Source organism: Syngnathoides biaculeatus, chromosome 8 (assembly GCF_019802595.1).
Source record: "Syngnathoides biaculeatus isolate LvHL_M chromosome 8, ASM1980259v1, whole genome shotgun sequence".
Classification (NCBI taxonomy): Eukaryota; Metazoa; Chordata; class Actinopteri; order Syngnathiformes; family Syngnathidae; genus Syngnathoides; species Syngnathoides biaculeatus.
This window is the reverse complement of record NC_084647.1, coordinates 20,569,560-20,590,896: the sequence shown is the minus strand read 5'-3', so window position 1 is coordinate 20,590,896 and position 21,337 is coordinate 20,569,560. Positions and strand designations below refer to the sequence as shown.

At 44.8% G+C, this 21,337-nt stretch overlaps 2 protein-coding genes across 10 annotated transcripts in view; both read left to right on the top strand.

Annotated features, from left to right (window-relative positions):
* The window catches only part of tyw1 (tRNA-yW synthesizing protein 1 homolog (S. cerevisiae)), a 32,739-nt gene extending 29,513 nt beyond the window's left edge, over positions 1 to 3,226 (top strand). For all 4 annotated transcript variants that reach the window (XM_061827420.1, XM_061827423.1, XM_061827419.1 and 1 more), the window contains exon 16: positions 1,464 to 3,226. In XM_061827420.1, coding sequence (XP_061683404.1) covers positions 1,464 to 1,685 — 222 coding nt within the window. In that variant the 3' untranslated portion in view covers positions 1,686 to 3,226. The remainder of the gene's footprint in view (positions 1 to 1,463) is intronic.
* A 1,690-nt stretch (positions 3,227 to 4,916) lies between these two features.
* Positions 4,917 to 20,619, top strand: caln1 (calneuron 1). Of its 6 annotated transcripts, none has more exons than XM_061828155.1 (7): positions 4,917 to 5,175; positions 6,467 to 6,584; positions 11,984 to 12,105; positions 14,037 to 14,180; positions 15,362 to 15,474; positions 19,289 to 19,445; positions 20,427 to 20,619. In XM_061828155.1, the coding sequence occupies exons 3-7, from the start codon at positions 11,991 to 11,993 to the stop codon at positions 20,552 to 20,554; spliced, it is 657 nt and encodes a 218-aa protein (XP_061684139.1). In that variant the 5' UTR covers positions 4,917 to 5,175; positions 6,467 to 6,584; positions 11,984 to 11,990; the 3' UTR covers positions 20,555 to 20,619. The 6 variants fall into 6 exon arrangements, with proteins under 6 accessions (XP_061684139.1, XP_061684137.1, XP_061684138.1 ...); XM_061828153.1 differs by lacking the exon at positions 4,917 to 5,175 and adding an exon at positions 5,221 to 5,291; XM_061828154.1 differs by lacking the exon at positions 4,917 to 5,175 and adding an exon at positions 5,238 to 5,332.
* The last annotated feature ends 718 nt before the right edge of the window (positions 20,620 to 21,337 follow it).

Here is a 21,337-nt window from a genome sequence, read left to right as displayed (position 1 = left end):
CAGGCTGATGCGCTTGTCGTCTTTTGGTGGTTTTGTGCCTGCTGTGCTCAGATATTGACGCAGAACACCTCACACAGGAAGATTGTCTTCCGCCGACGATCTTAAAGTTGCACTTTAAAGCATGTGACCTCACAAACTGAAAACGAAGAAACACTTCTGGATAATCGGCGATCTTTACAGAGTGTTTAGGTTTAGAAGGTTGCCGGAAGTGGAACCGTTATAAAATAGCGATGTCCTCAAAAAAAAAAAAAAACTCGGTTTGCAAAAGACTTCTTTCCATCTGGGGAAGCCAATTCATCACAAAAACAAAACGACATCGTGTAAGACATTTGTTTTCATTCACTGTCGTTTCCATCTTCATCAGTACAGGCAGTTTCCTGATTTTGCGTCACAATTCTCGGCGTCGTGACTTGGGGAGTCCATTGGCTTCCCCCACACGTTAAGCATAAATATTGAACATGTTGTATATTTAAGATGGTCGGCCCTGACTTATTTTGGACCCTAAAATCAGGATAACGCCACTCTCAACACACATCATAGCTGAGGACAGTTTTGTAGGTTCTTCTTCGAAAGACGTTTGACGTGCTTGGTCGGGAACTGGTGCAATCGGTACAAAAAGAGGTCACTTGTCGTCGCGTGTGGACCGGGCCTCAACTTCAAAGTGTCGTAGCAAATGAGTTGGTTCGCCAACGCTTCCACACAATCCACAAAATTGTTAGCCATTAACCTTTGGATGAATTCATGATTGTCCCGTCTTTTGTGATGTCGTCGTCTTTTGTCAGCCCGCCCGTCTTTTGTCCTGTCTTTTTCTTTCCTCCTTCAAGATGAATTTGCTCCACTTTCTTTTCCTTCCAATTTCCATGTCCGACTCCATTAGTATTCTATACCACGCTGAATGGCCGAATTCTTCACGATCAATCAGTCACTACATTGATTTATGTCATTGGAAGTTTCGTGGAACTTTTATAAAGCGATTATAAAGCCTTTTTTTTTTTACCCCCCCACCACCACATCAAAAGCGTTCGGATCTTCCATGGACCATTTTCAATATCAGTAGTGAATACAAATCCAATTACAGCACGAATGGGATCTTTGTCCTCTTAGTCTTTAGCACCTGGGCGGCCATTGATTGAATCCGCCACTGGTGACTTGTGCGGAAGATAGGAGGTCACCCGCTTACCTGGATTGCTCGGATTGGAGAGGCGCGCATCCATGCATCAGCCTCCTGTCGGCTCTTTAAAAAGATGGACGGCCACCTGGCTGTGACTCTGAACTAAATACACCGCGACCTTGATGGTTTTGTCACATTTATTCTGGAAGGACTACACCGTAGGAGACAGGAATTAAGATTCTATATATCAGTGGAGAAATATCTGCGTTGGTTCTCCCGTTAGCCATCGGACAGTCTCGCAGCTCATCCAGAGTTCTCTCGTTTTTTGGGGTTTTTTTTTTTTTTTTTTCAGTTCAAGGTGGACGGCGAGTGGCGAACGTGGATCGACTACGAACGTTTCCAGGACCTGGCCCGGGCCCACCTGGAGAGCGGCGGGCGGAAGGCCTTCTCCGCATTGGACTACACGGCGCCGACTCCCCACTGGGCGCTCTTCGGGGCCCGCGAGCAGGGCTTCGACCCGGCCGAAAGCCGTTTCCAGAGGCGCAACAAAGGCAAAGACATCTCCGGATGCTGACGGCGCAGTTCGGTTCGGGACTTTGGGTTGCCTTTCTGTGCTGTCGTCGTCCTTTCGTTCTTCTTTTTTTTGTTGTTTTCCTAATCAACTGACACAATTGAATCTTGTGAGCATTTGATGCCAGTTGATCAAATTCAATTGATCCTCTCGGCAGCTTTGTTAAGAGCCCGGTTATAGAGTGCAGTTCTCAAACTCGATGCCAGGGGCTTCCATTTGACCCGCTCAACAGATTTGTCCTTTTCATTTTAGCGGAATGTCTGTCCCAAATTTGCAATTTTTCTTCACTGTTTACAGATAATACTGAACAGGCAATTTCCGTCCATAATGTAAGACAATGTTCCCCCGCCATTGGCAAATTACTATTACTATAGTACTATTCTCTGTTACATGGTGAAAAGGAACTAGATTAAAGTATGCTGAGGAGCTTCACTTTGACAAAAGTAGTTCTTTGCCACCATCTTTTTACCAAGAACCGATGCTGAAGTGAATTGAGGAGCTTTGTTTAGACAAAAGTAATGCTTTGCCACCATCCTGTAGCATTTTGGTGTCAAGGAGCTATCTTAACATCAGTTGAGGAGCTCCATGTTGACAAAAATAATTTGCTGCCATCTTTTCGATCCCGGACCTCCCTGTGTGGAGTTTGCATGTTCTCCCCGTGTCTGTGTGGGTTTCCTCCGGGCACTCCGGTTTCCTCCCACATTCCAAAAACATGCAACATTAATTGGACACTCTAAATTGCCCCTAGGTGTGATTGTGAGTGCGAATGTCTGTCTCCACGTGCCCTACGATTGGCTGGCAACCAGTTCAGGGTATACCCTGCCTCCTGCCCGTTGACAGCTGGGATAGGCTCCAGCACTCCCCGCAACCCTCGTGAGGATCAGCGGTGAAGAAAATGGATGGATGGATTTCTGGGTGTTGTGAATTTCACTACTCATGTCAGGAATGTTTCAGTGGTGCACAGAAAAATTTTGTCACTATTTTTTCCATGATTGAGATTTCAAATTAAATTTGTTAAATTTAGAACACTTTAGTGACAATTATCGTTTAGTAATATGATGAGGCGATTATACTGTGTGTTTATGATTTTGATAACTGGCCTGAGTGGGGTAATTTTCATGAAAATATTAGATGAGGTTGCTGATGAATTAAATTACTGTCAAAACTTAAAACATTGCTGATGTTTGAAAAATGAGAACATTGTTTTGTCATTTTTATGGATTATATTCAATGTCATCAGTCCGCTGCACAGATTTTTAGTGTCTGTAATCATTTTTCTTTTTAAATTGTTTTGGATTTGTATTCTTTAACACCACTCGTGTTGAAAGTTGCGTTGAACTGAGCGTATTTCAGCAACCTTTTTGGCTACATATTTTCTGTATTTTTTGTAAACGCATTTTGATAAGTTGGTTGTTTCTGTGTAGAAATGAAAAAACGTGCTGTTGTTTTTGTTGTTTTTTCCCATTGAAATCCAAGTTGAATGTTCAATGTATTTTTTTTGTCTGATTTTTGCACGATAAGAAATATCATCCCACACGCGTCCACCGCAAAATATTTGGTGTACTTCTCATCTTTTTCTGACTAACTTGTTTGATTAACAGCAACTGCATGACGTCATTGACGTCCAGGGCGAAGCGCTCTGACTGACTTCATCTTCATCAGAACTTCTTAGCCTCAGAAACTGTGGCACCACAAAACTCTATATTCACACTTTTTGGGGGGGAGTTTATTGGGATTTGTTTGACCCCTTTTAAAGTTTAGTGTTATTGTCACTGCGTTTATATTAAGAACACCGATAACTTTTCGTCCCACTTGAAGCATGCGAGTTGTGGTGGCAGCCGTTCACTCGTCACAAGTGGATCCGCCGCCGAGTGAAACTATCAAGCATGTTGTCGTTTGTATTTACAAAGGTGAGCGGGCACACGAATGCACAACACTCCTCTGCAGGCCTGTGAGTAATGCACCTAACAAAAAAGTGCCTACTTTTCTGAGTCCGGCTCCATTTTGTGACTTCGTCTGGTGTCGGGCTCCGCCCATCCATCCGTTATCTGAGCCGCTTATCCTCACAAGGGTCACGGGAGCGCTGGAGGCTATCCCAGCTAACGTCGGGCGGACGGCAGACTACACCCTGAAGGGGTCGCCTGTCAGTCGCGGGGCAGATATCGACACTTTCCCAAACTTTGCAGGGGGCACTACTCAAGGTGTTATTATTTGGTGAGGTGATGGTCCATGCACAAATATGAGTAGGTAGATTTGACAATGCTGTACGAACACAACACGGAACTTGTATTCATCGCAGAGTGTCCAATTATTGTTGCATGTTTTTGGGATGTGGGAGGAAACCCATGCAGGCACGGGTAGAACATGCAAATTCCACACAGGCGGGTCTGGGATTGAACCCTGGGACCTCAGAACTGTGAGGCCAACATTTTACCAGCTGATTCACCGTGCTGCCTGTGGTTAATTCCAAAATTAAAAAAAAAAACTTATTTAGAGGGAACATCCAAAGATCCCATTGATGTAATCAACTGTATACTATATTACTGATATATATATATATATATATATATAGTATATACTATATTATATAATATATATTATATACCTATATTACTTACTTACTTATTATACTATATTACTTTAAGCAGTGATTCCCAAACAATGTCCCGTGAAGGCCATGGGAAACGATCATATTTTACATAATTGACCCAAAAATATAATAATATATACTACATTACATAATATATATTATAAACCTATATTACTTACTTACTTATTATACTACATTACTTTAAGCAGTGATTCGCAACCAGTGTCCCGTGAACGCCATGGGAAACGATCATATTTTACATAATTGACCCAAAAATTATTTCCAAGCAATAATGTGACTTTGTTCATCATTTTATGCCAGTGAAGCAAACAAACAGACATTACAAATAAACGATTAGATGGAGTATATGCAGTCGTTAACACTGTAAATCCACTTTTTGTGCAGTGAGATTTTTCAATGGTGAAAAGTGTGTTTTGAATCTATAAAAATGGGAAATCACTGACTTAAAGTTAAAAAAAAAAAACACTACTACACTATTCTGAGATTTCAACAGGGTACCCTGTATTCATCTACATTCCCAACGTAGTCTTGGCGACTCTGCAGGCGCCCTAACTTGTAAGTGCGCGTGTTCCACACATCCCAACAACGTGTGTTGAGTTTCCGAACGCACCCCCCATCTTGCGCTTGCGCGTTAGCTTAGCATAGCGCCAGAGCGATGACTCATCGACGAGTGTGGGATGATTGACAGCCGCCATGTGCACTTCGCACCTCTCGTAGACAGCCGGTGCTACTCTAAATTAACTCGTGGCAAAAATGGAGAGTTAAGGAGCATTAGCATAGGCTGAAATAGTGTAAACTACCTTACGTTACGTTACGTGCCTCCATCATCATGCGTCCTTTGCTTTTAATTTGGCTTTTTTTTTTTTTTTTTTTGGACAGGTGGTAAGTGAAGACTTTAAACAGGAAGTGACAAAACATTCAAATCAATCCTTCAATGTGTTTATCGCAACTCTCTTTCCGTGTGTCTCGGGGCAAATGGCGCCTTGTGCGATGGCTGGGTATGCCACCCCCAACCCGGGCGGCTCCCCATATCGCCCATGTCAGAAAGCTTTCTGCTCTCTCGCTTCTCTCCATCTTTGTCTCTATCTTCTCGGACTTGAACTTTTCTTGGTGCCCTCTCCCCATGTCTCGCTAGCTTCTCTCCGTCGTTTGTGTCTTTAACTTACAACCTTCTTCCCGAATTTTTCTCTTTCAGACCATGTCTACATTCGTTCAATTTCTGTCTTGTTACCTTTTATGCCGTTCACGCATCTGGCTAGCTTCTTTTCTTCTTTCTACCATCTCACTTGTTTCTTTTCTTTCACCTAGTCTCAATCTGAATTATCTCGCTAGCTTTTCTTTGTTAGTCTCCCTCTTTTTTAGATGTTTCTCACTCTATTCTCTGTCTCGCTAGCTTCTCTTATCGTAGTTCTTTTGCTAGCTTTTCTCTCTTATTTTGTTCTTGCTATTCTTCATCTCTTGTTAGAGTTACGGTTAACTGGCTTCCCTTTATGTTTTTCTCTCTACCCTCTCCGTCAACTGTCTCGCTAGCGTCTCTGTTTTTAAAAAGTGTTCTTGCTACCTTCTGCTTCTCGTTTGTCTGTTGCTAGCATGCTTTGTTTGTTGCAACCTTCTCTCTTATTTCTGTATCTTCACATTCTCAGTTTTTATCTATTATTTTTCTATTTTTAATACTTTAATACTACCTTTTTCTGTTTGTCGCTACCTTCTCTCTTCCTATCTTTGTCCAGCTTCTCTTTGTTTGTTTGTTCCTCCTGTGACTAAAAGTGTTGTTTGGCACTACTTGTATTCCACTCAGGATTTGAGCGTTTCACGCCAAGTTTAATTCGGTGTTATTTACATGGGTGACGCACATGTGTGTGTCTTTGAAGTCCTCATTTTTGCGCCATTTAAAAATCTTTAAATGTATCTTTTTAAAACCCGCAGTTGGCAGTAAATCCACACGTGTGCGGAATATCTGCTAAAGGGAAAAAAGTGTCTTAACAGACAGACGGGCGACGACGTCACCGCCCGCAGCCAATCGGCGTGCGTGTGCGTGTGCGCGGGCTCCTCATCATCCTCAGCATCCTCTTCATCATCAGCGGGAGGAAGACGAGGAGGATGGAGGAAGCCCAGTCCGCAACACGTCGTCGTCGCCACGGAAACCTAATCTCCATGTTTTCCTTTGAATGAGGCGCGGCGGACCGCTGCGGGATTTCGGGAGTCCGAGGACCACAAGCTGGAAGGAAGAAAACAAAAAGTGGATCACAGCAGCGGCGGAGGAAGGACACGAGACGTCAGCACACGCACGCGTGAGTTGCTGGCGCAGCGCACCTGTTGCATGATTGACATGCAGATGCACGCGTCAGGTTGATTGACACATATGTTGGCGGGGGAAGGGGGGTTGGCCGTGCACCCCCACCGACCGCCCCCCCCGGAAAAAAATGGGAGTTGCAGCAAAAGATGTCGCTCAGTACTTGACATTCTTTGATTTCCCTCTGATGGTGTCTGGCTCCCTTCTCTCCCTTTCAAACGTGGTTCTTCCAGTTTGTTTCTACCGTGTGTGTCAATCGGGTGAGTTTTCTCCTTGTCAAGTGTCGTGTCGCTACCTTGTCTCCGGCTCTACCTTCAACGTTTCTGCCTCCCACCTTTATGCTGTGTTCGTCTCACTACCTTCTCTCGGGATAGCATGCTTGTTCTAATCTAGCCTTGTTTGCGGTCTACATTCTCTCTGTTGCGTCTGGGCCTGTGTTTCCAACGCGGCTCTACTTTTTCTCTCTCTTAAAGTGTCTCTACCTTCTCATGTCTCGTTCTACCGTCTGTTTCTGTTGTCTCGCTACCTTCTCTCTATTTCAAATGAGTTTCTCCACCTGTTTTTTTTTTTTTTCAGTTTTTCTACATTCTGTTTGGATTGAGTGAGTGTCCTCTGCTCTCTTCCCTTTCTCAACACTCACTACCTTCTCTCCGTCTCTACCATTAACACGTCTCTCGAGCACCACCTGGCTGTTTTTCTTATTTTTTTCCGCAGCATTTTTTTTCTTGCTCTGTCTCTTCTACCTTCTCTTCCTCAAGTCCTGCCTGTTCTCTGTCTTAACTCTCGCTAGCTTTGAACGTCTCACGCTTGGACCTTCTCGCTGTCTTTTTGGCGCCAGCTTCTACTTTCCAACCTTATGTCCGGCTCTAGCTTGAATCTCTACTACCTTGTTTCTGTCTATAATGCTGCCAGTTTCTCTACAGCTCTGGCTGCTCAGTCTTCTTTGCGCTTCCTTCTCTCCGACTAGCCTCTCGGAGTTGCAGTATTTTCCAGCTCTGTCTTGAATGCATCTCTCTTGCGACCTTCTCATTTTCTCATCTCATCTTGTCTCATGTTTACCCTGTAGCGCTACCGTTAATATCTCTTGATCACCACGTCGCTGTTTTTCACATTACTTTCTCTCAGGTTTTAATCTCATCCATGTCCTGCTCTACCACCTGTATTCCAACCTGTCTCTCCACATTCTATATCTTATTTCACTTTTTTTTTTTTTTTTAACCTTCTGTGTGATTGCCCTTGGCTTTCCCTGTGTCTCAACCATCTCCCCATCTCGAATGTTTCTTGTCACTGTCACGACCAGAACACAGGGTTGGACCCAAATGCACGACTTGGGAGACGCAGAGGCAGTTCGGGAAAAGTGTTTATTCGGTCCAGTGTCGGGGATCAGGCAAGGAGTCAACGGGAGCAGCAGTAACAAAAATATCAGGCGTAGGAAGCAGGTCAGTGGACAGGCAGGAGTGGGTACACAGGAGATCAGGAACAGGATTACGAGAGTGCGGGAACGAGGCATGAAGCAACGATCTGGCAAAGGCCAGACCGTACGTGTGGTTCGTTATAACTGGGACATAATTACTAGAGACGAGGCGCAGGTGTGCGCCTCCACTGAATGCGGCAGGTGTGTGCCACCTCGGGGACCGGTACGGCCAGGACAGGGACTGGCAGGGCCATGACAGTCACCTTCTCTCAGGTCGGTTTACATTATTTGATTATATGATCCTGTAGCTTCTCTCCATCTTTCTCTGCCATCTCTCCATCTTGAATGTGTCGTTACTTTCCCTCTTACGTCTTTTTACGTTCTCGGCACAGAAGATCGGCCACAGGGTTGTCGCGGGACCGGTCGCTTTGCTGTTAAACGGCATGCACTCGGGCATTTCCTGCCGCCTCGGTCCTGATCATGTTTTCGGGTCATCTGGGCTCTCACCTAATATGAGGAGGGGCGGCACATGCACCCATTAAGTCCAAGTGGTGCTCAAGCACTTATAGTATATGTACACATTTTTTTTCTCACCCCTTCGTCTAACTAAAACTTTTGAACAACAGAGCAATGCGATTGATGTGAGATCAAGTGTAATTAATTATTGCGATTAATGCTTGCATTAATGCAGTTAGTTCAGCAATCAAACGTGAACACAGCACCACACTGGAGAGAAGCAATATGTAAACAACAACAATATGAGTAATTTTCCAGAATCAGCTTTAATAGACTTATTAAGAACACACAAGGAATTTGTGTCCAGCAGTCGATCAATAATCGTAAAGACGTAACCCACTGGATTTCATTTTTAATTCAAATTAATTTGACTATCCAAAGTATTTGAATTGATGAAAGTTGTTATCCATCAAAAAGCAATTATTGTTTCTCAGAAAGAAAAATGGTCAAAGGTAATATTTTTCCACACATTGAAAGACAAAATGTCTTTACCGTTATGTGTCCCAAAAGAGGTTTCAATCAGTTTTGTGAGGATTTTAATGACATGTTTGGATATATGGGCTTTTCTATGATTACTTAATTGACCTTTTCCATGTAAATTAACATAAATGAAGCTTGAAGGTTTTGGGGGGATTTTTTTGGGGGGGGCTCTCAAGATGTCAATTGTTACTGATTAATGCATGGGTGTCAAGCTCTTTTTTTTTTTCCTCACGGGCCACATTGTCATTCCGGTTTCCCTCAGAGGGCCGTTATAACTGTGGAACAAAAATATTTAATCATCTCATCATATTTACATTATCAATTTATAAATTAGTTTTGGAATCAGAAATCAAGGTGTAATGTGTTTTTCAACTATTCACCTTTGGTAACACAAAAATGCTTGTAATATCTCAACGTTATCATTTATGATATGTGACAATTTGAAATTTTGGTACAGATTTTTACAAGAATCGTGGAAATTGACACTCTAGAGTTGGCTTCGCGGGCCACATAAAATCATGTGGGCCGGCCCAAATCTGGCCCCCGGGCCTTGGGTTTGACACCTGTGGATCAATGCCTCGTGATGTTGTTGCGATACACCAGAGGTATCGGCGGTGAGGCAGCCATTTTGTATCCACACAATAGCAGACGACGAAATGAATGTTGTTATTTCTCAGCTATAAATGACAATGTATGACTTGGCAAAAGTGTGGCAACTCTTGCTTGTCTTTCACATTATTATGATTGTACCGTTTTTTTTTATGGTTTTAATGAGTAGTTGCGGTCATTTATGCACGAGGATCTGCAGAGTTTGAAAGACAACGCGTCAGTTGCGCAACTCACAGCATATTTATAAAGCTATTTGTCTAGACTGTTAAATTTACGCACTCAGTCGTCCGCTTTGTGGCTTTCCATTTAGCGGATGAGCTGCGTTGGTTTTGTTGTGGTTTACGGCCCTCGTTACGGAAGCGCTTCGCTTCAAGAGACCCCAGGAGGCCGTTGATTGCATCTGTGAACCTAACACCTCAGCCGGGATCTTGCAACATTTGGAAAAGTTGAATTTAAGCAAACTTTGTTGCACGTTTTATACCAGAAACTGCAAAAACAGTCAGATCCGGTGTGATGATCTGAGCGATCCCGGTGCTGAAAAGTCTCCTTGTGATTAATGCACATGCGCGTATATTTTGAAAACTTCGAGCCAGTCTGAAACGTCTCCGCCCATGCTTCAACATGTGCCATTCAACAACCTGTCGCCGAGCGTTCATGTTTGCTATGGACATCTCAGAAAGATGAACACAGCGAACGTACATATATGTGTATATATTTTTATCAACTTTTGTTTTAAGGTTAGGTTATAGCGTATGTTAGCTCCCTCTATGTAGAAGAAGGGGAACGATGTCTGCTACGTACCCAGAGTTATGCATGCGCGTTCATCACAAGGAGACTTTTCAGCACGGGGGAGCGCTCAGACCGTCACACTGTCTTCAATGTGAAGTTTCTCTGAAAATTCAGCCCCTGAAGTCAATATGAATTAGCAACATGAAGTTTGGTAGTCAAAAAGTACAGAGAAGGTCTTTGTGGATCTAGAGAAAGACTATAAGAGAGTACCAAGAGAGGAACTGTGGTACTGCATGCATAAGCCTGGTGTGGCAGAGAAGTATGTTAAAATAATACAGGACATGTATGATGGCAGCAGAACAGCGGTGAGGTGTGCCTTCGGTGTGACAGAAGAATTTAAGATGGAGGTGGGACTGCATCAGGGATCAGCTCTGAGCCCCTTCCTGTTTGCAGTGGTAATGGATAGGCTGACAGATGAGGTTAGACTGGAATCCCCTTGGACCTTGATGTTCGCAGATGATATTGTGATATGCAGTGAAAGCAGGGAGCATGCAGAGGGACAATTAGAAAGATGGAGACATTCACTGGAAAGGAAAAGAATGAAGATTAGCCGAAGTAAAACAGAATATATGTACGTGAATGAGAAAGGTGGAGGGGGAAGAGTGAGGCTTCAGGGAGAAGAGATAGCGAGGGTGGATGACTTCAAATACTTGGGGTCAACAATACAGAATAACGGTGAGTGTGGTAAGGAAGTGAAGAAACGGGTCCAAGCAGGTTGGAACAGCTGGCGGAAGGTGTCTGGTGTGTTATGTGACAGAAGAGTCTCTGCTAGGATGAAGGGCAAAGTTTACAAAACAGTGGTGAGGATTATGATGATGAACGGATTAGAGACGGTGGAACTGAAGAGACAACAAGAAGCAGAACTGGAGGTGGCAGAAATGAAGATGTTGAGGTTCTCGCTCGGAGTGAGCAGGTTGGATAGGATTAGAAAAGAGCTCATTAGAGGGACAGCCAAAGTTGGATGTTTTGGAGACAAGATTCGAGAGAGCAGACTTAGATGGTTTGGACATGTTCAGAGATGAGAGAGTGAGTATATTGGTAGAAGGGTGCTGAGGATGGAGCTGCCGGGCAAAAGAGCGAGAGGAAGACCAAAGAGAAGGTTTATGGATGTGGTGAGGGAAGACATGAGGGCAGTTGGAGTTAGAGAGGAAGATGCAGGAGATAGGCTTCGGAAGATGGAAAAAGATGACACGCTGTGGCGACCCCTGACGGAACAAGCCGAAAGGAAAAGAAGAAGAAGAACATGAAGTTTGGTAGTCATGTTGCTCATGATTAGATGCACAAAAAAGTCTCAAAAAACCATGCCCAAAAACATACAAGTCTAACATAATGAGTGGAGATGTCCATTTTTCGGTAAATTGTACCCAACAGGATTTCATTCAGGAATTCAGACCCCAAATCCAGTGTGACTTAGAAATTGAAATTTGGGCGACATGCCCCTTGTAGGAGAGAGAAAAAATGGTCTAAAAGCTACAGTATGTCTGAAATGACACAGGAAGTGCTGTCTGTCTTTGTTAAAAGCAAAGACTTGAGGCAGGTTCGGGCGATGAGCCACATGCTGCTTCACCGGCGTTGTCTTGTCCCGCCAGGGAGAAGATGCCGTTCCACCACGTGACGGCGGGCCTGCTGTACAAAGGCAACTACCTGAGTCGCTCGCTCTCGGAGGGCGACGGCGACGTGCTGGCCAGCATCTCCGTGGAGGAACTCCACGGTGAGTCACGCCTCGTCACATTTCGCGTTCACGTTCGCGCTGCTCCGCATTTTGTGATGGATCTCGTGTTGAACCCAAAGCGCGGGGGCTCTCCCCAAAACCACATCGTTCATATTCTCTGTCAGAAGTTTCGAGTTAGCATGGAGATTTTTTTTTTTATTTGCTATCATGCTTGTTAGAATAATAATCCAGAAAGCACCATGCGCATGCGCCCCAGCTTTCCCACTTGAACAAATCTTCAAGAAGAAGCCAGCGAGCAGTGCAACGAGAGACATCAAAGTCACTGCAGAAAAATATAGGCTGCATACTAATCAATTCACGTGCGCGCACACGCTGACTGCTGCAGAGTGGAACGAGCGCACATGCAACAAATACTTACGATATTATGAGCAACAATAATAAACTCACGTTAATCGTGACAAATTGGCACAATCAGATGTGCGCAGTGTTTAGAAACTGTTACGCTTGTGCTGTATCTGTGCACAGCGGCATCATAAAGAAACACAAAGTGCACGATACCACACGCAGCCTGGAATTAAAATTTCATTTGCTGTTGGCCACCATTCAGCAGAAATCAATTGCTCACCAACAAACCTGACCGCTTCCTTCTGCACCGAAACGAAACTTACCCAAATGTACGGATAATATGTGACATCATGAAGATACGTATATAGACACAATTATGAACATATCGTTGGGCTGAAAGCATAATTTCCCGTCATTTTGGAACACTTTGTGGGGAAACAGGTAAAAACAAGAAGAGTCCAGTTGAGCACTTCAATCTTCAACCTGGATGACATCGAGAAGAAAAAAAATGATTTGCATTTGACATCATAGCAGTATATTAAAAACTACTATTATCCTGACATTTCTTCCATTATGATGGCAATATACTGTACAGTATAACATCAACATAAAACACACACACACACACACATACATACATACATACACACACACACAATATAAATGCAACGCTTTGCGCCCGCAGGCGACTGTTTAGATGTGAAGGTCGTTTGAAGGTCATCAGCCACTGCGGTTTTGACGAGAAGTCCACAGTGACTTTTATTTCTCGGACTCTGGCTTCACATGGCGGACGGCGCTTGACGTACGGCCTGGCGGCGTCGTTGAGTATTTTGGGCGAGCGGCTGACGGATGCCGCTGCGCCGCGCGTAGGCTGAGTGGAATCGCAGTGGTGTCACATTAAGACGCCACCTGGAAAATTGCTTGTGCTCCGTGTCAAGAGTGTTAATAGGCTGGAACGCATCAGCGCTGCATTAATAAGTCGGTATTCCTTTTATAGACGTGGACAATCTCGTCATCTTCTACATTTAATAGGGTATTGCAGATGTGGTTTTTTTTAATGGGTGTTTAACAGTTACGTGTCAATTGTGCTTATCCTCACACGGGTCGCGGGGAGTGCTGGAGCCTATTCCAGCTGTCAACGGGCAGGAGGCGGGGTACACCCTGAACTGGTCGCCAGCCAATCGCAGGGCACATCGAGACAAACACCCGCACTAACGATCACACCTTGGAGCAATTTATGTTGCATGTTTTTGGGGTGTGGGAGGAAACCGGAGTGCCCGGAGGAAACCCACGCAGGCACGGGGAGAACATGCAAACTCCACACAGGCGGGTTCAGGATTGATCCCAGGACCTTAGAACTGTGAGGCCAACGCTTTACCAGCTGAGCCACCGTGCCACCCCCGCACTGAAGACGCGCAACTCCAAATTGCGACTCGGCTGTCCAAATGACCCCTAGAAAAAAATCATAAAACATTAACTGTTAGTTCTTTGAACTAATACAATATAATGACCTTTTTATAATAATATTAATAGTATTGGGTGATCTGATAGGTCGTAATATTTCATGCTAAATGTAACTGTTTACCCGTTCCCCAAATGTCGTTGACCTGGTGCTTTGTGCGCAGAGATCCGGGAAGCCTTCGAGGTTCTGGATCGCGACGGCAACGGTTTCATCTCCAAGCAGGAGCTGGGCATGGCCATGCGCTCGCTGGGCTACATGCCCAGCGAAGTGGAGCTCGCCATCATCATGCAGCGGCTTGACATGGACGGTGAGCGACGTCGCGCGCCACTTGCGTGGTTTCGAAAGTCTTGATGCAGCGCTTGTCAGGCTGGCCGCGCAGCTGGGGAGTTTTTATTTTGAAAGCATCGGGAACTGGGGGTCGCACGCCTTTTATTCTATTAAAAAAAGAAGACTCAGCCATCAGGTGACCTTGTTGTTTGGCAGGTTTATGTGGGAAGGATGAAGAAGCGGTGCAACTTTTATTTTGAAAGGGTGACGGACCCGTTGGCAGCGTCGCGGAACTGCATCCGCACAGTCCTCGGCAGCCTGAAGGCGTTGAGCCACCGTGGGTGAAGCATCCTCGGCATTGGACTCCCGAAGCTGGTCAAACCTCGCGAGTGGCGTGATTCTGAAGAGTACCCCTGTTGGGAGCGGGGCTAAGCTTCTTCTCAAGTCCACGAGCATCTTCGCTGTTTTTTGCGCATTGAGCTCCACATTCCAAATATGCGGGCTCATGGGCCCACCGGGGCCGTAGCAACCACAACGGAGGACCGGGAGCAGGATTCACACTTGGCTGGTTTCACCTGCGGAAACCTGTTGCTCAGGAAGTCCTGAATCCACCCGCAGCGGAGAAAGCTGGCGCTTCAGGTCGCGTGGAGTAATTGTCTCGAAGGCCGAGCCGGAGTCCACCGACAAGATCCGGCGCGGTCGCCCGCCCGCTCTGGATGCAAGCGAACCGCGGGGGATCCGGGAGAAGATGCGCTGGGATCTGGATGATGGAGGTCAAAGCTCAATGTGATGACTCTGGGCTGGTTTTTGGCTGTGACCTTGGACTTCTCGGCACGGGCATGACAAATGAGCTCTGGAAACACACTGAGACTCTAGACCGGTACGGCGGGGCGCTAAAGATGTGCGTCAACATCGGGGTCGGGTGGTCGGCGCTGCAGAGCGGTCCAAGGCCCTGCTGGGATCAAGGATGGAGGACGCAGACCTTCTCCAACCTGCAGAAAAGTCCTTGAGTTCCTTGGCAACGGGAAAGCAGGCTGCTGTCTCTTGTCCGTGCCTTTGTAGGTGATGATTTTCTTGAGACTTTGACCTGCCACCTCTTTTATTTTGGAGGAATAACCAAGCAGGCTCCATGTGATTGAGAAAGCCGTCCGGCGCGTGACCTTTTCATCTGGCAGCTCTCGTTCCGTTCAACTGTTAATTTGGCCATGTTTTCCTGCGCAGGTGACGGCCAAGTGGACTTTGAGGAGTTCATGACCATCCTTGGACCAAAACTCCTCTCTTCCGAAAGCAGAGAAGGTTTCCTGGGCAGCACCATAGACACCATCTTCTGGCAGGTAGCGGAACTGCAGCCGCACCTTCTTTTGTCTTTCCTGTCTTCCGCTTTTGTTCAACTTGTCGGGTGGTTATTCATGTTTGACTTGTCTGTGTTCCATGTCATTTGTAACTTATTCCTTTCTGTCACCCCTCTTGTGTTGCACGTTTGCGTTCCGTCTTTCTATACGTATGGATGTGTTACTTTGACACGGGTTTGGGTGTTTCTTTGAGTGCACATTTCTTTGTGTTACATTTGCTGTTTTTGTGCTTGTCTGCGATATGTCAAAGTTACACATTTGCATTTGTGTTGTACTTTGGTAGTGTTTAACTCCTTGTGTTCCACATTTATTTGTGCTCTGTCAGTGACACATCTTTGTGTAACGCACATCTGTTACACTTCTTGTTGTTACTACATTTATTTATATATATATATATATATATATATATATATATATATGTATGTGTTACACAATATATATATATATATATATGTATAAGTGTTACACTATATATATATATATATATATATATATATATATATATATATATATATATATATATATAGTGTAACACTTGTTTTTCCTCCGTTTGCATCACAAGTGTCTGTTTGGAAACGGTGTATGTTGCATGTTTGTGTTGCCGTTTTTGTGCATCCGTGGTACACTTTTGTGACTGTTTTCCTTTGAGTTTTCCGTTGAACTTTGCATTCACTTTGCGCTCCGACAAATCGCCGATCAGGTCCAACCCGCCGTCAGAATCATGCTGACTTCCCGCTTTCACTTTTTGTTTTTAAATTACCGCTCAGTGTGGCATACTCTGATGCGCTGATTCATCCATATGCAAATGAGGTGTCCCGCACAACACACACAACGAACGCGTGCAAATGAACCTCGTCCGTCCGACGTAATGTTTGTACTGCTATTTCGCCGCATTATATTCTTTTTGCAGTCTTTTTATTTCATTGTCCATGAAGTGTGGGCTCAATAAAATTGCCGCGTTGCTTCAGATTTGTGTTTTGTTTTTTGAATTAATATCCACTCATCAGACACTTGATGAGGTAGAGCTTCAACTCAGAAGTCAGTGTCACACATTTTTAAATTCACTGATCCCACAACGTGCATATTTGCATTGTTGGCAGCAGTGGTGTACACACACACACACACACACACACTCCTGTAAATTCCAGTTATTTACCAAACAGCGTACACTACACTTGACAGTGATTATACCTTATTTCACTCCAGCTTCCAACGCATCATTGTTATTTTGATTGACGTCACAGTTCCCAGCATGCATTGCGCGTGCAATATTGAACTATTCCTATAATAAAGACAGGACTAATCAACCTTCATGATTGATCAGGATAAACATAAAATGAATGGTTCATTGAATTGAACTCCCTCGTTACATTTATGTTGCCCCCTTTTTTTGTCATACAACCCTGAATGTGGGTTGTTTGCGTTATGTGACTTCCCGCTGGGTTCTTCTCCAAGCCCAGTAAAGTGTTACCTGGTGACTTGTCATCTGCGACGGATACATGGGTGCACCGTAATTTCCGGCCTATAAGCCGTGGCTTTTTCACACGCTTTCAACCCTTATGTGGTGGTCCGACTAATTTGTTGTTGATTTGGAGTTTCAAAATAAGAGTGGAGGGGAGCACATGTCGCCGATTGTGAATTTCTTGTATTTGAGTTAGAGTTAGGGACACTTCATTAGGTACGCCTTGAAAAGTGCAAGTATCCCAGCAGCCAATCATATCCATCGTTTTGATGAAAGTGACATTTAACTCATGAGTCTTTCTTTAACGTTCGCATCATGCTCTGCGCATGATACACGATAATAAGCCATTTAGAGTGAAATGAAAACATTCATCAGTGGCGGCATTTAACAAAGCCAAGCATGGAAATAAAAGGTCAAACGTTATAACAGCCTAATTCCCGGCCTACAGAGCGCACCTGGTTACAAGCCTCACTGATTACATTTGTAAAGGAAATACAATTTGGTACCTACATACGCTACAACTGTGTAAAAGCCGCAAGTGCCCACTTTTAAACCCACATTAAAGATATTTACAAAGAAAGACAGTACACAGAGTTTAATGCTAGCACCACGCTTACAGGGCCGGTTAAAATAGAATTTACCAGTAAATATCACTGAGACATGACAGTAACACAGCAGCAACACGCTAGCACAGCGCTAACAGGACCGGTAAAAGTCACTTTCTCAGCACTTATATTCCATCGGTCTCATTCTTACCTTTTCTGCTCAAGTGCCCCCTTGCGGCCATTAGAAAAAATTCACAACTTTACCGCATCACTGCATAAACGTCAGGGTTGAGAGCATATGAAAAAAAGTCGCGCCTTGTAGGCCGGCAATTACCGTACTGTCCTTCTTAACGTCGTGCACCTCTTCACGTTTGCGCCCAATTCAAAGGTGTTTGCTGATCTACAATTGGTGATTTTATCTATGAACGATGACGTGGACGAAGGCGTTTCTGTGTAAAAGAGTGCAAAGGAGGTGAACCGAAATGTTCTGGGATGATCGGAATTGTTGAAATATAGGTGAAGATATAAGGTTTGAATGTGGAAGAGGGAGGGAAATGCAGGACGTCAAATAAAATGCGTCGATGTGGGAATGTTGTCGTGGGATAAGAGAAAATGGAATTTGCCCAATGTTAAGATATCACTCCAAGATCTCTTGGAGGAGCCAATTAAAAATGCCTTTTTTTTTTTTCCAAAAGTGTGACCCCCCCATCTTGGAATGACCTTTTCTTTCCTCCTTATATTCGGATGTCTTTCTGCTAATTTTACAAGTTTTGTAAAAATCCAGACCACAAATGTATTTTTTTTTCTCCAGCTTGAAAGCTAAATTTTAAACCGTGGACCTGAAACGCTAAAACCGTGTTGTGAGCCTTGTTGAAGAACTCGTGGTGCAATCTTTTTCAGTTTTGCATTTTGGGGTTGAGTTTGTACGTGATCCGTGACCTTTCCGTCTCTGAAGGTCGGCGGTTCCAGCTGCGAAACCGACTCATCAAACCGCCATCTTACTCACGAAACAATTTCGGTCATCTCCCCATTGGTCACTTTTGAGCAGAGTCCACAATTAGATTGATTCGTGCTTCGTTTTCCCATCCTAACGGCCGCCATCTTGTCCCGCGAAGGTCGCCGGGCGCCGAAGTACAGCTGGCGCTGGCTTGCTCACTGGCCGTCGCAGGAAAATAAATTTTTCATGTTCCTCTAACCTGCCAAGTGGCCGGGCCTTCCCGTCGCGGGGAACGACGACCTACAGGCGGCCGCTGACTTCCCCCAAGGTCGGGCGATGTGTGGGTTCGTTGTTGGTGATACCAGACGTGCTACACGCTCTTCAGGAACACTCAGCAATTTTTGTTGTGTCCTTCAAACTTCCATCTGCACCCAAACGCAACACAATGTCTTTTTGTCCACCTTGGAAATACAGTCGAACCCCACAAAATTTGCGAGTATTTATGTGGATGTATACGAGCATTAAGCTAGCATATATTTATTCAATAAAATTATATGGTTTGGTGTTAAAATATACAATATTTAAACCGCTTTGGCTTCATTGATCAATTTTAACTTCAAGCGGAAGTGACAAAAATACAGCTTGAAGCAACCACCCTTTGCCTCTTATTTGGAGAACTGTGCAAGAACTGTCTTCATCTCCTTTTGTTAAGTGATGTTATACTGTAGCTGGGAAAGTCAGAACAGGTGCCGGAAAATATTTTTATAAGTTGTGATTGTGTTTGAAGCACATGAGAGGAAGAATACTTTTTTTACGTGGTTGTAATACTGCGGTCTGTGCGTCCACGTGTAGTTCGACATGCAGAGGATCACGCTGGAGGAGCTGAAGCACGTCCTCTTCTACGCCTTCCGAGACCACCTGACCATGAAGGACATTGAGAACATCATCATCAACGAGGAGGAAAGCCTCAAGGAGAACGCGGGAAACTGCCAGACCGAATTTGAAGGAGGTACATCCTCTTTAGCTCTGTATGTGTGTGTGTTGGGCTGTCAGAGAGTATTTGACATTCCCTCGTCAAATCTCCCGTCACCTTCTTATTTATTGATTAGGGGATGAAGATGGCAGAGCTTATTGGTGGATATTTTGAACTGAAACTCCTCAGCCAATCAGACGTGGGTTCCACGGGTCGCAGGCGTAACAAAAAGGTCGAGCAGATGTTGATGAATTCAGTGTTTTACTATGATTTCAAGGTGTTATGCGATTCCTCTTCTGTTTTTTTTTTTTTTTTTTTAATTTTGGCAATCACCCCAAAACATTCTCCAAAAAGGTCATTTTCCCTGACACTCAAAGTTCTTGGTAACTTATCTTCTTTTCAAAATTGGTGCACTCTCCTGCTATTCAAACCAGACTTTTTTTTTTTTTTTTTGTGGAATCTTGTTCTTGTGCTACTTTTAAAGAACCAAAAGTAAACCGTGTTCCTCTGATGCTAGCAAAACCACAAACTCTTGTTAGCGTCGAGGCTAAACAGCCAAGTGACGAACTAGCGGCTGGCACCTAACTAAGTACAAGTAAGAATAAAATTCTGGGAGGTCTGTCGATAAATAAGACAGCAGAGAAGAATGAAACCACTTGATATAAAAATAGGTATTTTTTGGCTGAGGTTAGCTAGCCATTTTGTGGCATAGATATCAGTATTGAGCCATGGGGAAGTTTTCTAGCTAACGCTAGCTATGCACCTTAGCTAGCTCATTCAAAGTATAGCGCAACAGGTAAGTTGTTTAGCTAACCTGAGCTAGCCATGTTAGCAGAATAAATGACAATATAGTGTCTGTTTTTTTTTATGTGCATGTGAGGTTTGAAGGTGAATCCATGTACAATCCGCGTACACGCGTTGTTGACAGCTGTTGTTGTTGTGAATGGAATGCTGCATTCAAGGACACGCTGGCGCCTCGCCCGGGCTTGACGGCTTTGTCGTATCTTTGTCCCTTAGTCCACCCGTCCAAGAAGAACCGTCAGACGTGTGTAAGGAAGAGCCTGATCTGCGCCTTCGCCATGGCGTTCATCATCAGCGTCATGCTGATCGCAGCCAATCAGATGCTGAGGAACGGCATGGAGTAGCCACGCCCACTGTGACGCATGCGCACACACACACGGAGTTCTTTTGATTTTTTTTTTTTTTTTTTTTTTTTTTTTTTTCTCCTCGCACTCCACCCCTTTACTCCGACAGCAGGGACACTCAAGGGCTGACGTTACCCACAATCCTCCTCTGTCCTTCTGTGATGATGCAATAACGAGGCGCCGGCGGCGGGAAGGTGCGGTTGATCGCGGGGCACGTCCGACCCGGCGACCTGAACACTGGCGTGGTGGTCGCCTCAAGGAATGCTGGGAAACGTTGTTGTTTTTCAGGTTTTTAACAGTGTGTCTGCTTGTGAGCGGGGGTCCGTCGGGGATCTCTTTCAGGCCAGGACCCCAACACCTCACGTCCTGCCATCTTATTTTTTGCCTTCCAAACTTGTCCTTTTTTTCTATCCTTCTTTCTCACCGTCCTCCCCTGGTCTTCCGTTCCTGTCGTCATCCTCCTCTCTTCTCCTTTCTCTCATCCTTTTTGCCTCTCCTCTCTTCTCCTCCTCCATCATCCGCTTTTTCACTTGAAAGTTCATCGCGTCTCTCGGTGTCTTCTTCTGACTTCTGCGGCGACCAAGCGCATCAACGAGAGCGGCCGCCGCCGACCGGTCTCTTTCTGGGTGTGTTTCCTTCCGTTTGCGTCGTCTGTCCTTCGTCAATCATTCAATGGTTGTTGCTTGCGTGGCACGACTGGACAAATGACCATTCGGACCTTTAGACAATTACGAGCCGAAGCTAACATTTGCGTTTTGGGACCGCAGGAGGACGCCGGCGTAC

Bases quoted from the DNA above. Each gene is read 5' to 3' on its own strand.
- caln1 (XM_061828153.1), top strand. From the start codon at position 5,228: ATGTGTTTATCGCAACTCTCTTTCCGTGTGTCTCGGGGCAAATGGCGC. The intron at 15,475-19,288 runs GTAGCGGAACTG...GTCCACGTGTAG, and splicing joins TAGACACCATCTTCTGGCAG to TTCGACATGCAGAGGATCAC. The intron at 19,446-20,426 runs GTACATCCTCTT...TTTGTCCCTTAG, and splicing joins CCAGACCGAATTTGAAGGAG to TCCACCCGTCCAAGAAGAAC.